Source organism: Cervus canadensis, chromosome 32 (assembly GCF_019320065.1).
Source record: "Cervus canadensis isolate Bull #8, Minnesota chromosome 32, ASM1932006v1, whole genome shotgun sequence".
Taxonomy (NCBI): Eukaryota; Metazoa; Chordata; class Mammalia; order Artiodactyla; family Cervidae; genus Cervus; species Cervus canadensis.
The window spans coordinates 19196187-19213024 of NC_057417.1; the positions used below are offsets into that span (position 1 = coordinate 19196187).

At 51.6% G+C, this 16838-nt stretch overlaps 1 protein-coding gene across 4 annotated transcripts in view; it reads right to left on the reverse strand.

Annotated features, from left to right (window-relative positions):
* Positions 1-16838, reverse strand: part of GSG1L (GSG1 like) — a 252984-nt gene that overhangs the window by 15269 nt on the left and 220877 nt on the right. For 3 of the 4 annotated variants that reach the window (XM_043456573.1, XM_043456572.1, XM_043456576.1), the window contains 2 exons: positions 13989-14156; positions 920-990 (listed from right to left, as the gene is read on the reverse strand). In XM_043456573.1, the coding sequence (XP_043312508.1) occupies positions 920-990; positions 13989-14156 (239 nt within the window). The remainder of the gene's footprint in view (positions 1-919; positions 991-13988; positions 14157-16838) is intronic. The other variant, XM_043456575.1, reaches the window with a different exon arrangement.

Below are 16838 nucleotides of genomic sequence, written 5' to 3' on the forward strand. Positions count from 1 at the left end.
ATCCTACTCAAGGGGCGAGGGAGCCGGGGTATCTATGTGCCAGGCTCCTTGTGCACTGCCTGCCTTCTGTGGGTGGAGGTGGAGCAAGCCCCTAGACACAGAATTGCAGATATGAGCAGCTGGGAGGCACCGCAGTCTCCTAACAGGTCTGAGACATGTGAGCAGGGCCCTGACAGCATCTGCTCTAACAGCCCTGCCACTGACTAGCTAAGCTGTGTGACCTTTGGCAAGTGGCTCCGCCTCTCTGAGCCCTCCTTTCTGCAAAGTGTGGATCGTAATCCTAGCTATCGGGATTGGCAGTCAGCAAGAACAGGAGATCAGATACAAAAAGTCCTTAGTACAGAGTGGGGTGGGCAGGGAGCACAGGGCGGGCAAGCAGCAGGCTCAGATGAGGCTCTGCCCTTTTAATCTTGCATCAGCTCCGTTCTTTTCTGTTGGGAGCATGGCCTTCCTCTCTTTTGACCTCTCTTTTGCTTTATGACATTTGTTTTCTGCACAGGAACCCTAGTTTCTGTCCTGTACAGTGAAGCCTTCTGAGCTTCTGGGAGCATCCACCACTCAAACAGATCTTGGGAGCTGTCACTCCCCCTGATTTGGCTAGTTCCACCCCAGAGCTCCTGTCCCTTCAGGCCCATGGCGAACCCGGCCTGCATGGAGCTGTGGCTCCCCTGCCTGTCTTTAAGGCACCCCGTGTCCCTCTTGCTTCCTTAGCATTCCGACCCCATCCCAAGGGCTGTGGCTGCTGCATGCAGAAGACTTGCTCTTCTTGCCCCCAGCCTCAGTTCCGCCCTCTATAGCATGTGTCTAGGGGGGAATGCAGGGGTGCAGGGAGAGCTCTGCCTGGCCCGTCTCCAGGGTCCTCTCTTCTCAGACGGCCTATGAATCCACAGCGCCGGCTCCTGCAGCTGAGGCCACTTACGGGCGGGGTATCTCTCGTGGCGGCAGTCCAAGCGAAAGTCCTCCTCCTCATGCCCGTCCCCCTTCTCCATCCTGGAAAGAAGAGAAGCCAAAAGCTGGCGTAAGAAAGATCAGGCTGAGCTGGCAGAGACCCAGGACCTGGAAAAGTGTAGCCCCTCCCGCCGGAGAATACGCAGCAAAGCAACTTGGCACCATCGCCCCGTGGGATCCTTCCCGTGGCCCTGTGAGATGGGCATCATTCCTCCATTTGATTGATGAAGAAACTGAGGTATCGAAAGGTGACGTGACCAATCGGGTGCCATCCAGCTGATAAACTGGAGGCAGAATAGGGAAGCAAACCTATGCGCTCTCACAAAAAGATGTTCAATCACGCACAAATGGCATATGACAAAAGAAAGTGTGCAGTGTGTCTGAAAAATTACACACTAATCCTTCCCTGGTGGTCCAGGGGTTAAGAATCTGCCTGCCAAGGCAGCGGAGACAGGATGGATTCCTGGTCCAGAAAGATTCCACATGCCACGGGGCAACCAAGCCCATGCACCACGACTTCTGAGTCGGCGCTCTAGAGCTCACGCTCTGCAACAAGAGAATCCACCGCCACGAGAAGCCGTGCACTGCAACTAGAGAGTAGCCCCTGCTTGCCACAACTAGTGAAAGCCCTCGGGCAGCAACGAAGACCCAGTGCAGTCAAAAAATTAATTAATTAATTAATTAAAAATTTTAATTACACACTGATATGCACAAAGCACTACTTGGCAGAACGTACACCAAAAGGTTAACAGTGATTAACCCCAGATAATGAGAATAAAGGGGATTAAATCTGAAGCCTTTTATTTTTTTAATCTTTCCCCACTCCCTGAAAGCCTTCTTTTTCAATTTACCTCTGTTTTCTGATTTGCGGGCAAAAGACTTTGATTAGCTGTGTCACTTTTCTTAACTAAATTAAAACAACTCCCTTAGATATTTCTACATAGAAACAAAGCCCTGGTCTTCCGACGTCTGCCACAATTCTCCTTCCTGCCAACAGCTGTGAGAATTTCTCCTCTGGCATCCCAAGTTCACTGCAGGTCCAGAGGGACTGGCATGGCCAGGGATGGGTGACAAGCTCAGAGCAGAGGCTGATAAGGGTCAGAGTGGAGGCAACTACAGACTCTCCAACATGGTTCCAGACCTAGACCCTCACCCCCACCCCACTGAAGACAGAGTCAGAGAATGGGCAGGTCCATATGCCCACACGGCACTCACCCATAGGTAACCCAAATACATTCCAGAGCTCCACGAGGTCCAGGCTCATGTGCTGTACCTTTGTGTGTGTGTGTGTGTGTGTGCAAGCGTGTGTGCGTGCGTGCGCACGCACACATGCACTGTGATCAACTCTTTGCAACCCCTTGGACTGTCGCCCGCCATGCTCCTCTGTCCATGGGATTTTTCAGGCAGGAATACTGGAGTAGCTTGCCATTTCCTTCTCCAGGGGGCCTTTCTGACTCAGGGGTCAAACCCACATCTCCTAGGTCTCCAACCCACATCTTCTAGATCTCCTGCATTGCAGGCAGATTCTTTACTGCTGAGCAGTACCTTTAGACAAATATAGCCTAGTCCCCTGAAGCAGAAACAATTCCAACCACGACTGCATGTCCTAGAGCACACTGCAGGTACCTCCAAGCCCTTATCTGTGGCCCTGTGTCTTGACATCATCCTTCTGTTCTTTACTTTGCTTTTAGTTACCTTGGAGCTTATGTTTCAGGAGAGAACCACTGTGCCCAGCAGGCACCCCACTTTCTGGACACCCAAATCTTGCTGCTAAGAAGCCCAGAGTTCAATAGTCAATATCTGAGAACATCTGCCAGTTAGCAAGCACCTGTTGTGCTGGGGACCACAGGGACAACTCAAAGAGGTCCCAGCCCTTGAGATGCTCCCATCTGCCATACACACGAACCAATGATCACAACTTCATGTGCTAAGTTTTAAGGGAGAAGGATGTTACGAAGGTTGAATAGGTTGACTGTCTAGTTCAGCAGCTGACAAACTTCTTCTGAAGGGTCTAGATGGTAAATATATGAGCTTTCAGAGGCCAGATGATTTCCGTCACAACTACTCAAATGCCCTTGCAGGTGGAAGCCGCTGCAGATGATATGTAAATGAAGGGCCGTTTTGTTCGGCAGATAATTACAGGCTTCCCTCGTGGCTCAGACAGTAAAGAATCTGTTGCAATGCGGGAGACCTGGGTTCGATCCCTGGGTCGGGAAGATACCCTAGACAAGGGAATGGCAATTCATTCCAATAATCTTGCCTGGGAAATCCCAAGGAGAGAGGAGGCTGGCAGGCTACAATCCATGGGATTGCAAAGAATCGGACATGACTGAGCGCCGACATTTTCACGTTCTTATGTACTAGCTTCTTGGAGCTATAACCTCTGGTCTAGCCAGTGTTTCTCCACATGGAGGTCCCCTGACATCACCAGGGGAGTTTTCAATTGCCCGGTGATTGCAATGTGCAGCCAGGGTTGAGATCCACTTGCGTGGGGACCAGCGGAGGCTTCATGGGAGGAAGTGATGCTGGGGCTGCATCCTGGAAGACAAAGGACATGCTGGCCTCTCAGAGAGGCAGCTGGGATCCGGCCCGGGTCTGCCTGATTTCTGCCGTGCTGAGAGGCTATTCTGGAAAGAGCTAGTTCCTTGCACAAACGCGGCCCTCTCCACCAGGTTTGCCAATGAAAATAACAGGTCTGCAGGGCCCTGGCAGCCGTCTTAGAGCTGATGTTTAAGGAGAGAACCACTGTGCCTGGCATGGTACCCCACTTCCTGGACACCCAAATCTTGCTGCTAAGAGGCCCAGAGCTCAATAGTTAACATATGAGAATACTTGCCTGTTAGAAAGCTCCTGCTGGGCTGGGGCCCACAAGGACAACTCGAAGAGGTCTTAACCAAACCATCTGATAAAGGCTGGGCTTTTCCCCCTCTTAATTTTCAATCTACCTTGGACTAAATTTTTAATAAAATACAATAAAAATGAATTTCTGGGGATTGAAATGAACACACACACACACACAAAAGGCAAGCTTGGGTGTACCAGCAATGTCAATTACAGCAAGAGCTCTGACCCTTCGCCCCCTCACCCCATGCTTCCTGGCAGGAAACCCCTGAGGACAAGAGATGCTCTGGGTACGACTGAGACCTTGGGCCCTGCAGGAAGGCGGGGTTGTGGTTGAGTCCAGCTCTGCTATGAATGGGCAACTCACCGGAAGCTCTGAATCTCTGTGTTCTGGAATTTTCTACAAGGCCATTGGCAGAACAGTGGTGATGGGAATGACCACAAGGACAGACACCACGGCCCCACTGGTTGCTGTGAGGATGGGCGCCCAGGATCCGACATAGAGGGAGGGTCAGATCAGAGTAGCCCTACTGACTTTCAATCTGTTTCATCATTGGTCCCCCCGCAAACACTTTAAACTCAGAAAAAGGATGGAGTTAATCTTCTTCTCCACTTGGAGTGTTGGGGTCCAGCACAACGATGGCAAAAAGTATCCCAAGGGACGTTAGAAAGGAGGGAAGCCGGGGGCAGTAGGGAGGCAAGGAATTGAGGAGAAGCACAATGCAGGAGACACAGGTTCAATTTTTCCCTGGGTTGGGAAGATCCCCTGGAGGAGGGCATGGCTACCCACTCCAGTATTCTTGCCTGGAGAATCCCATGGACAGAGGAGCCTGGGGGGGGGTGGGGAGCGGCGTCGATTGGGTCCCAAAAGACTTGGACACAACTTAGTGACTAAGCGTGAGTACGAGCAAGCTGTGGCTACAAGCAGCCCACTGGGTTCATCCAGGAAGGCTGAGCTTTGCGTTAAAAGAAAAGGAATTACTCAGATGTCCCTAGATGACTATCTTCTTTAATTTGAAGCACAACTTCCTCCAGGAAACAGTACATGCTTCCTGAAGATAGGTTTTGTTTTGTTTTGTGTTTTGATGGTAATGTGAGAGGTGACCCATGAATCTAAATAAGCACTTTGAAGGGTCAGCAGGGGGCACAGGGGGTGAAGCAGTGCTCAGAAGGGGCAGCGGGCTGGTGGCAGGGCAGGGATTTGAACTCAGGTCTATCGGTCTCTGGAGCTCAAGCATGCTTCCGTTGTGCCCTGCAGATTCCTGGCTGGCAGAAGCTCCACCAGATCCACCCTGGGTACACCGGCACTGTGACGTCCCATGGAACGTGGGGCCGGGCACTCCTGGGCCCTCCCAGGACTGCCAGCAGGTGTGTAAAAGGATGGTGAGGGGTGTGCCCACCCTGTTACATGGTCACTGATCGATGACCCACAGGATCTGCAATCTGGGCATTTGCTCTTTGGAGAGAAGGAGGCAGGTGAGTGATGGAGCAGGGCGGCTTCAAGGATCTGAGAGTCTGAACCCACGTCTTGTCCTGCAGGGAGGCTCCCGGAACCTGCACATCTTATTCCAGGGACAAGTGTGGCCACAGCAGCTGAGACCCTGGCAAGGGGTCCACCAGGTCTTACCTCTGCTGTGGCAAGCGTCCCAAGCCTCCCAGCACAGAGTTCCCAGCCTGCCCTCCACCCACCATGCCTGCTCCGTGTCCTCCTCAAAGCCAGCCGCCTTCTCACTGCCCCGGGCTGGCTTGGTTCCCAAATCTCCAGTCACTTCCTGGTATAAGGTGGCAGTCTATGCGCTGCGCTTCTCAAATCATCTGATAAAGAGGTAGGTTTTACACCCCCCACCTTTAATTTTCAACCTACTTTGGACCAAATTTTTAATAAAATACAATAAAAATGAATTGTTGGAGAATGAAATGAAAACACACACACAAAAAAAGCAAGCTTGGGTGTACCAGCGATGTCAACTCACTGTGAAAGTTTCCAAACACATGTCTCAGTTTCTCTCGTTTTATCATGGATGTGTTTGCAAATGCGCCCTGGTCTGGGGACCATACTTTGAGCAGCACAGAGGTGCAGACCTCTTCTTTATCCACGGGCCTCTTCTGACCCATAACCGGGGCTGCATCTGCTCTGTCCTCCAGCCCAATTTCCCCAAATGTGCCAGTAACCACAGATCACTTGAGGAGCTTTTTAAAATGCAGATTCTGGTTCCATAGGTCTGGAGTGGGGCCTGAGAGTCTGGACTCTAACAGGTTCTCAGGTGGGGATGATTCTGTTGGTCCCCAGATCTCATCTAAGGAACCAGGCATTAGACCATGGGCTCTGGGCACTTGTGAGCCTCCTGGAAGCATCAGCTCAAACACCTCCTAGGTTGTTGTCTGGGTGCAGGTCTCCGTGCCCTCCCCAGAGTCCCAGCTACAAATGAGAATCACCAAAAGAACTGGCAGTAGTGATGGTCGGGTAGGAGTGCGCCTGGAGTCTCCCCGCCTCTCATTTTTCTCCATTGGGCTGATACTTGGAGAAAAGGTGGAGGTCAGGAAGCAGCTGTCCTGCAAGACTGCTCCCATCTCAAGGACCACTCTGTGCCTTTTACTTTCCTTTCACGAAGGGCTGGTTATCAAGTGAATCTTAGGAGAGTCCAGAAATTCCCACAGCGCCATCTCCAATTTCTGGGCATCTCGCCCCTCTTGAGACTAAACAGTGACATCAAAGGACCCCAATAAAGACAAATAAGGTGTGAGGCATTACTGAGAAGTAGTATTCAAGCAGTGAGAGTGGAAAAAGACGGGGAAGAGGGAGCTGTGATTGGACACGTCTCAGAGGTTAAACGGCTAAGAAACAGTCACAGGGGAGAAAGAACACAATGATTTTTAAACGATGCACTGATGATGGAATGAAGGATGAAATTAAAAGAAAATCTGGCAAATAAATGACCACGCATAGGAGATTAATATCCTATAACATCCCATTAGAAGTGCCATTCTAAGACGGGGAAATAAATGGATTTTTTAGAAAGAGCCTCTCTCTGGTTTTTTCTTTTTCTCTTGCCATTTTGTAAGCAAGCTCACGATACAGAACATCCGGAAAATACAGGGAAGATAAATATCCACAGTGCCAGCACCGTCCCCTGATCTTTGTGTGCGGTTGACAGTTTTACCTCCCGTATCTCTGAAATTGGGTTTTAAAAAGAGACCTCAAGACATTAGCACCTTGAGATTATTTTCGGAACTGCATGGGCTACAAATTATTACTCAGAAAAACGATCACTAGCATTAATGGAACTCCCACCCACCCCCCAATCCCAGCCCCGCCTTCAAGAGCTTCAGGGGCCCCCGACAACATGGAAACCTCTAGACCTGACTTATCTCTGAAGTCCCTTCCTCAGCCCAGCCTTGGGGACAATGAGAAAGACCAGGCAAGCAGTCACAGAGGTGGGCCCACCTGAGCAGGGTGCCATTCAGCATGGCGGTAGCAATCGGGAGAAAGGTTGGGCAAGCAAATCCAGTGGCAGCTCCCAGAGGGTGAAGGTCACCTTGGCCAACAGACTGGCTAGTAACTTGCCCCAGAGGCTTCTGCCCTTCTGCTCTCTGTCACCCTCTCCATCCAACCCGTATTCGGGAATTTAAAAAGGAGTGGACTTGCATCCCAGCCCTGTGGGGCTTGCACACGTGGCCAGTGATGGAAGAGAATGGATGGGGGATTCCGTCCAGTTCAGAATGGATGCTTAAGGGACTTCCCTGGCAGTCCAGTGGTTAGGACTCTGTACTTCCAATGCAGGGGATGCGGGTTCACTAAAATACCACTTCTAGTGTGGCCAAAAGATAAAAAAAAAAAAAAGGTGGATACTTGAAGTAAGATCTGTAGGCCCAGAATCGACAAGGCAAAGAAGGGGGAAACCCCAAGTGAAGAGGACAGCTGTCCTGAGGCTACAACAGAAGCAGAAGAACGACCTGTCCGGGAAACTTCCAGGGGAGGGGAGGCTTGAGCAGGGAGGGGTGGGGGCCAGTCCATGGTGAGGCTTGTAAGTTACCACAAGGAGCTGGGCCTTTGTCCTGGGGCTGTGGGGGCGGGGCACTGGGGTGTTTCAGCAGACAGATGGGGGTGGGGGCACCCTGATCGCATCAGCAGAGAGAAGAGACTTTGGTTGCTGGGGGAAGACAGATGCCAAGGGCAAAGCACCCTCCAGTAGGTGAGAGCTGCCACCCTGGATGAGGATGACAGGAGTGGAGACGGAGAGAAGTGACCCACCCACGGGGGAAAGCACTGGATTTGGGGTGTCCTGATATGAAGGGCAAGATGTACAGATGTCTGCTTACCCAGGGAAGGCATAGAGAAGGAAAGGAGAGGGGCGCAGAACAGGACCCAGTTTGGGGGGAGACCATCCTAAATGGGTCCTGGCCATGTTTATCATTTTTTGGCAATGCCACGAGGTATGTGGGATCTTAGTTCCCCGACCAGGGATTGAACCCGTGTGCCCTGCATTGGGAACGTGGCGTCTTAACCACTGGACCACCAGGGAAGTCCCACCATGTTGATTTTTGATGCCTTTGGGAATCCAGACTGGAAACACCAAAGAGGCAGCTGGATGTGGGGCCAGGGGTCTGCAGGGGCCCAAGAACACAAAAGTCCTGGTGCGTGCATGACCGCAAAGGCCAATGTCAAAAGAGGGCCTAGAACCGATCTTGGGAGCATCACCATTCAACAGAACAGGGAGGAGGGGTTGGGAGAGTGCACCCAGGACCTGGAAGAGTGGCTGGTAGGAGCTTGGAGAGGGTGGACAGGAGGAAAGGGGTATGCCCATTCTCGGGGCAGCTGGAAGCTCTTTCTGCAGAGATGGGGGTGGGGAGCAGCTTGCAATAGGTCAAGCTATGAGTGGGAGGTGAGGAGGTGGAGACCAGCCCTTCAAAAAGTTTCCCTGAATACCGGAGCCAGAGCAGAGCCAGCGAGGAATGGGGTCTTTGTGGCCCTTTCTGCACTGGTCCCAGGGATGGGTAAAGAGGGGGTGGCCCTCTGCTGTGAAAAATGATTTATGTCCACCTGCTTCCCCAGGTAGGAACAGGGAGCCCCATGAGGCCTAGCACCCAGGACGGAGGTTTGGGGAGGGTCCCCATGCCACCTTCTCACCCCAGTAACATCTAATCTGCCCCTGGGCCAGCACCCCACCCCAAACACTGCAGGAGGGTGAGAGATGAGCACCCAGGCCGGACTCCCACCAGTTCCCCACTCTCAAATCACACCACACTGCTTAGATTTTCCTAAATAGCCTTGTTTGTCGCCTGTCTGGCCTTTGTTCACTGTTGCCTCTGCCTGGGAGCATGTCCCCCCACCTCCCACCCGCCTGGCCAGGAGTGCTGGCCCTGCCTTTAAACACTTGGCTTGGGACTTCCCTGGTGATCCAGCCGTTGGGACTTCGTGCTTGCAATGCAGGTGGCTTGGGTTCAGCCCCTGGTCAGGAAACTAAGATCCCACAAGTAGGCTAAATAATAATAGTAAGTAATAAAAATAAACAGAAACTTGGTTCGAGACCTCACCTGTGAAGGCTTTTCTATCCTCTGCCTCCCCCAGGGTGGTGCCAAGCTCCCCACCTGAGGTCACCTCCAGGAGACCCCATCGCAGCACCCAGGGTGTTTTGCTGCGCTCCGTAGACCAGAGCCAGGTGGCTGGGCAGGTGACGGAAGAGGCTGGAGGTCTCCGAGGTGAAGTGATTCACCTGGGGACCCTCAGCTAATAAATTGCAAGGTTTATTCCAGCCTGGGTTTATTTCCTCGCGTCTTCCATGGGATTGAGTGAGAGCGTACAGGCAAGGCCCTCGAACGGGGCGGGGCGGGGAGGGGGAACTGCACCACTATAATTAACAATATAATTATTACGCGGAGTTAATAACTTGTTGAGCCCCTGTGGTTCCAGGTGTCAGCCGCGGAGCGAGAGCCAAGAAAGAGCCGTGCGCCTGCCATTTGCGCATGCGTGGGAGGAGGCCAGTAAACAAAGCGAATGAACTTGGAAGTTCAGAGACCGGGATGGGCGCCTTGTGCCTCGGAGCAAGGGGATGACTGGGAGATCTGATCCTGGGGCAGGGCGGCGTGGGGACAGCAGGGAGAAGCTGCCTTCCCTGAAGCCCCAGGCTTTTGCTCGCTCCCACCCATCCACTCTTGAGTCCCTTGGACTGCAAGGAAATCCAACCAGTCCATCCTGAAGGAAATCAGTCCTGAATATTCATCGGAAGGACTGATGCTGAAACTGAAGCTCCAATATTTTGGCCACCTGATGCGAAACACTGACGCATTTGAAAAAACCCTGATGCTGGGAAAGATTGAAGGCAGGAGGAGAAGGGGACAACAGAGGATGAGATGGTTGGATGACATCACCGACTCAATGGACATGAGTGTGAGTAAGCTCCCGGAGTTGGTGCTGGACAGGGAAGCCTGGCGTGCTGCAGTCCATGGGGTCGCAAAGAGTCAGACGTGACTGAGCGACTGAACTGGACTGACTGAGCTGAACCCACCCCCTGCAGCTTCCCCAAGGAAGGCGGGATGTTTGCTCAGTTGAATTCCCCCTGGAGTCCAATCCAACAGGGTCTCATTTCCTTCCCGTGTTGTTAAACCATATCTGAACATCAAGCATTCACGAAAGCCCCGATCTGCAAATATTTAACTTTTCACCCTGCAGCTTCCGCCCCTCCCCTGGGAGGCCCCATTAAGCCGCCCTCCTTGGGGCCAACAGGCAGGGTGAGGCTGGGAGGGTTTAATCCCAGATCTTTCTCAGAGTTGGCATAGGCCGCTCAGAGTCAGGGCGTGCAGGTTCAGCCTCCCTGACAAGCCCAACACACACGTGTGCACACACACCCATACCTTTCTTCCACACACCACTACATTGCAAAACTCTGAAAAACAGTTTAGAATCTGCCCAGTCACACCTCTGCTCCTGCAAAGAAAAATCCAACAGGACAAGGGTGGGGTGTGATGGTGGGGGGGCAGCAGTCCAGGCCCTCCTGCCCCAGCAACCCCCACAGGGTCCCATCTTGTCCTCAGTCAGGGGCTCCTCTCCCGATGGCAGGAATGGCAGGGGCAGGGGGCGTCATCTGAGAAAACCTGCACCCTCTCCCAGACATGTCTGACCCCACACCCCTCTTCTGTATTCACAGCCCGCCTGACACCGCACCCACCCAATTGCTGTGGTTATTAACATGATTATTAGATGCCCAATGTCTACTGCACTGTCTTGGGCTCTGTCCTAAGCTCGTCATTACCGAGTTTTATACTTTGTATCAGTAGCAGAAGGGACAGGAAGCCACAGATAAAATGCCCTCCTAAGCCACACACTGCGCTAGCCACCTTTCCTGGGCCATCCAATTTGAAGCTTCCCGAGATGCTGAGAGCTCTGGGCTCTCTCCTACCGTGGGTGAGAAGAAACCAGCCCAGAGAGACTCAGTTACTTGCCCCACGTCACACAGCAGTCAGGCAACAGAACTGGAAAATTCAGATCAGGGGACTCCCAAACCCCTGTGCTTCCCATAGCCACCCCTTGGGGCCCAGGGATTAAGAAACATGGGCAGGTGGGGTCAAGGATCTCTTCTCTCATGTCCCTGGCTTTGGTCTCAAGGACTCTGGCCCCTGCAGGAGTTTAGCCCTGCAGCTGGGCCCCTTGCAGATCTGAGCAGACATCTGTCTGTGGGCTCTGAGCTCTTTGTAGGGAAGGCACCGAAAAAAAAAAAAGTGAACAGCCCAGCTAAGCTGAAATGTTCTCCTTGGAGAGGAAGGGAAATAAAATTTGATGAACCTCTGCATAATGTTCAAGTTATGAACGTGTAAAGTGATATTCCGCACATATGCTGGGAAGCATTTATCTTCTCCCACGTCGTTGGGGCCTGAGCGATGAGGGACCGGCAAACGGCAGCTTCTTGTTGATGAGGTGCATAGAGGTCCTGTCTTTTGCCTCAACAAAACGAGGACGTCTACGGATGCCCCGGGCTCTCCCACAGCCGAGGTGACACAGAGGCAGTGATAATGGGGCCACTTTCAACACCAGGCTGCTCACTGGCCGCTGTAAACATTTCCTGAGTGTCTATGAGTCCCGCGCTCTGCCAGTCATCGCCACCTTCCTGGTGGACGCGCTCTGTCCACAGCCATGGGTGAGGCGGGCCTGTGTGCCAAGCTGTCCTGAGTTCCCTGGGCACAACCGATTGGCCTGGACCTGGACACATGACCTGAGACTTTGATATAGGAACAAGGTGCTGTATCTGCCCGATGATGGTGGGGCTTGGGCTGAACGCCTACAAGCTGGCAGGCTGAGGTCTCCAAAGAGAAGTCAGTCAATTACATACACACCCATCAAACTAACCCCCAGATGTTAAATGAGCACCTATGAGGTACCTGGTCCAGTACTTGGTGCTCAGAACATAGTGGGAAAGAAGATAGCAGAACCCTCCAGACCTCATGGTCTACAAACTACTAAACCAATGTGTATGTGTGAGTCGCTCAGTCGTGTCTGACTCTTTGCAACTCCATGAACTACAGCCCTGCCAGGCTCCACTCTCCATGGAATTCTCCAGGCAAGAATACTGGAGTGGGTTGCCATTCCCTTCTCCAGGGGATCTTCCCAATAAACAAATAGAATAATGTCAGGTTATGTAGGTGCTATGAAAAAACAGCAATGGGATAAAGAAGGGACTAGGACAGGGTGTATGGGTGTGTGTGTGTGTGAGTTTAGACTAAGTGATTAAGGAAGGCCACTCTGAGCAGGTAACATCTGAGCTGAGACCTTAGTGAGCCAGCCAGTGAGGATTCCAGGCAGGGACATGGCAGGTGCAAAGGCCCTGAGGTGGGGATGAACTTGCAGTGTTCAGAGACAAGAAAGGAGGCTCAGGTGGCAAAGGAGAGATGAAGGGGTCTGTAGCGGTCAGAGCGTGGTCCCTGTGGGGCCCCCACCATGAGACTTCTTGGCTTGAAACGCTTCCATGTGCCCCATGGAGAGTCCGACTCCTCAGTGCTGCCCAGCCTCACAGTCTCCCTCCCTCTCTTCCTCCTCAGACTCTGTCATCAGTCCTGAGACATGTTCGGTTCCCTGCCACTTAAAGGCATTAGTGCATGTCCAATCAGCACCCCCAAACAGACTATGATTAAAGATTTGGGTACAGGCAGTTTATTAAAAGGATGGTCCAAGGAAATATGATAACGACTTGCCTGTCCTTCAACTCATCCATCCAGCATCCATCCAGCATCCATCATTGATCCAGCATCCATCCATCCAGCATCCATTCATCCATCATCCATCCAACCATCCAGCATCCATCCTTGATCCAGCATCCATCCATCCAGCATCCATTCATCCATGGTCCATCCAACCATCCAGCATCCATCCTTGATCCAGCATCCATCCATCCAGCATCCATTTATCCATCATCCATGCAACCATCCAGCATCCATCATTGATCCAGCATCCATCCATCCAGCATCCATTCATCCATCGTCCATCCAACCATCCGTGTCCATCATTGATCCAGCATCCATCCATCCAGCATCCATTTATCCATCATCCATGCAACCATCCAGCATCCATCATTGATCCAGCATCCATCCATCCACCCATCAATACATACATCTATATATCCACCCAACCATCTATCCATCCATATATACACACATACATCTGTATATCCTTCCATCATCCATCCACCCAATCATCCATCCAGCCATACATCCACCCACCATTCACTGTCACCTCCTCTGTTGCCAGCTGGTCTGTAAGGACTCAGGTGATCAGATGTGGTCCCTGACTTTGAGGAAGCCTTCTCTGTCTGTCATCACCAATCTCATGCTGAGTCCTTTTTTCACTCAGTGCTATGACAGAGTCCAAGAAGGAAACCTTAGTTCAGCATCTCTGTGACCCTACCTTGGTTCCAAAAATCATGGAGCCAAAGAGCAAACACTCAAACTTGATTCCCTTCTTAATTTCTCAGGCTCTGATCACATCAGACAAAGTCAACCTCATGCCCCATAAAATATTAAATACCCCAGAAATTTCAACATAGTGGAGTCCAAACTCTGCCTCACCCGGCCTGCCCCTTCTACTCCATGACCCCCCAGAACACTTCTGTCCAACCATTCTAGTTTTTCAACTGGAGCCCTGTGGCCACTGAGGTTGGGTCTTGGGCTTCCGATTCCCGGTGTTGGCCAGAGGTGACCCCATGTGCACTGACCTCTCCCGGAAGTACTTGATGGCCTCAGGGTCTATGAAGGTCGGCTCCTCCCGGTAGCCCTGCTCAAAGACTTTGCGCTTGTGCCGGAACTCAATGACCGTCTTGGTGTAGGAGTTGAGCGTGGTGACAGAGGCTGCCATGCAGCAGGTAAAGGAGCCCCACGCCAGGCTGCCAAGAGACGAGGAGAGAGATGCCACAGTCAGGGTGGGCAGGGGACAGAGAACCACACCCACCAGACATCCAGACCTGAATCAGGGCTGCCGCAGAGAGAAGCAAGCCTTGGTCCCCATTCCCGGTCTGGCTTGGGAGGCAGCACTGTCTGGATATTGTGATACAGACACGACGGAGTTCAGTACTGGGAGGCAAGAGTCATTCCATCCACAGGTTGGCATCAGGGAAACTGACCAGAACACAACCATGCTTGCACTGGGTCTTGGAGGATGAGTGAGAGTTTGCCAGGGGACCAGCATTCCAGGAAGACCGAAAAGCGTGTGCTAAGACATAGAGACAAGAGGCAACAGGAAGCATTCCACAAAGTGTAGGGTGCCAGAGTGAGGGGTATCAGGAAGTTAATTGGAGCTGATGACGGGGAAGTGGATGGGAGCCAGTTTCCTGGTACCTGGTTAAATTACCCTTGTTCACAAGTGACCTTTGCCAAGGTGCTTCACCTGTCTACCCCACAGAGTACCACGTCACAGGGCTGTTGCAAGGATTCAAGGAGAGGATCCATTTAAAGTGTCTTAGAACAGGGTCTGGAAATAGTAGGCTCTCAAGAAAGGTTTGCCTCATCACTGTCATCACTATTATCAACATCCTGACTACCCATTCTAGCTGTCTTGGTTTCCAAGTTCTTTCTCTGTTAGATTAAGGCTCTCGGCTCACACTTCCTTCTGTGCACAGCTGGGGATTCTTGGCTGCATTCATCGGATGTGGATGTCGAGCCAACCAGAGCCAGAGAACCTGTCCTATCCACATCTGGAAAGAAAGGAAGCGGGCTGTGGAGCTAGGAGAGTCAGCTGGCGAGGGTGCTGGTCTTCTCTGCCCGCCTGCCCATTCTAGACATTCCTGCCCGATTCCTCTGATCAAGACCATGCAGTAACACGCAGAACAAGGAGGGGGGTACCCTCCTCGCTCCAGGTACGCCTGGTGTGGCTCACAGTCCCTAGTTCCCAGTCTCTTCCCTAATAACTGATTTCCCCCACATCAGTTTTATCATTCCCAAGCCTGCACTGTCTAAGGGCCCCCAGCCTCCCCTTTCGCCTGCCACCCACTGGGTGTCTTCACATGACCACCCTGCCTTCCTCAAGGTCAGCGCAGTCCACCTCCCACACCCACTGCTCTTCTCCTTGTCAGCCCTGGAGTGCCCAGAAGGAAAACAAGGGGAACCCTGAGGATTCAGCCTTTTTTCTCAGGGACCACCCCCCTCCCATCATCATATACCCCTTATCGCCAAATTGTTTAGTTAACAGTGGTCCCCAACCTTTTTGGCACCAGGGACCAGTTTTGTGGAAGGCAATTTCTCCACCAACTAGAGGTGGGGGGATGACTTGCAGATGATTCAAGAATATTATTACATTTTATACACTTATACACATTATGTATACATATTATACAGTTTATTTGTACTATTACATCAGCTCTACCTCAGATCATCAAGCATTAGATCCTGGAGGTTGGGGACCCCTGCTTTAGTAGATTGCCCTATTCTTTTATCAGGAACTAATTTAGATCTTCCAAAAACTCTGAGCATCTATAATAGGCAGCTTTGGAGTATCCATCTGGCCCCTTTAAGAACTGCCCTGTCCATCAAAGGACCCAGCAGGTGACCCCACCCTACTGTTCATAGATGATTGGAGGAGAGCTGAACATCTGGCCAACGCTAGTCCAATCAGATACTCTCTCTTCTGAGCAATGAATCTGAAAGTTCCAGCTTAATCTGGGATGTCTGTTTGAACTAGAGTGATGGACACCCATGCTTGAGGATGGAAAATGAAGAAGCGGGCTATTTCTGGAATTCCATGAGTATATGTCTGTTGGTTTGGCCTGACCAGCACCCATTCTGTAAAGGAACCAAGACTCCCCTCCTCTTTGGTGATGCAATTTGTGTGGGGCTGGCTTCACCCCCACCCTTCAGGGGTGCCTGCATGACCCAGGCCTGGCCAACGAGTGTCATTTCCCTCTAGCCACAGTAATTCAGGGACAAGCCTGGACACTCAAGTCAGCCTATTGAGACTCAACCCCAGGACTTTTGCTTATGCTATTGGAAAACAGGGTTCATCTTTTTTCCTGGGGTACCATGCTGGTGAGATTTGAGTCAGGAGCTGCTGGAGCCCATAAGGCACCACCCCGCAGGCTGAGGATGAAGCTGACTCAGAAGGAAGCAGAGCCACAAAAAGGAGCTAGATCTTCGAAGCCATTATTCCTGGACTCGCAATTATATTGTAGGAGCCCAAATTCCTTTTTTGGATTTTTTTTCCCCCTCAAGCCAGTTTGAATTGGGTTTCTGTCATTGGCAACAAAAGTTCTTATACAATTACTTTCTATAAATTCCCTTCTTTTGCATAAGTTCCTTTTGAAGTGATTTTCTAGTCTTTATAACCAGGGATCTTAACTGAACAGGTCTAATTCTCAACTGTGAGGAGCTGACCAAGGTGGAGCATTGAATTCTATTAATATCACATGTTGTCATTTAGTCACTAAGTCATGTCCGACTCTTTTGCGACACCATGGACTGTAGCCTGCCCAATTCCTCTGTCTATGGAATTTCACAGGCAAGAATACTGGATTGGGTAGCCATTTCCTTCTCCAGGGAATCTTCCCGATCCAGGGATCAAATCCGAGCCTTCTGCA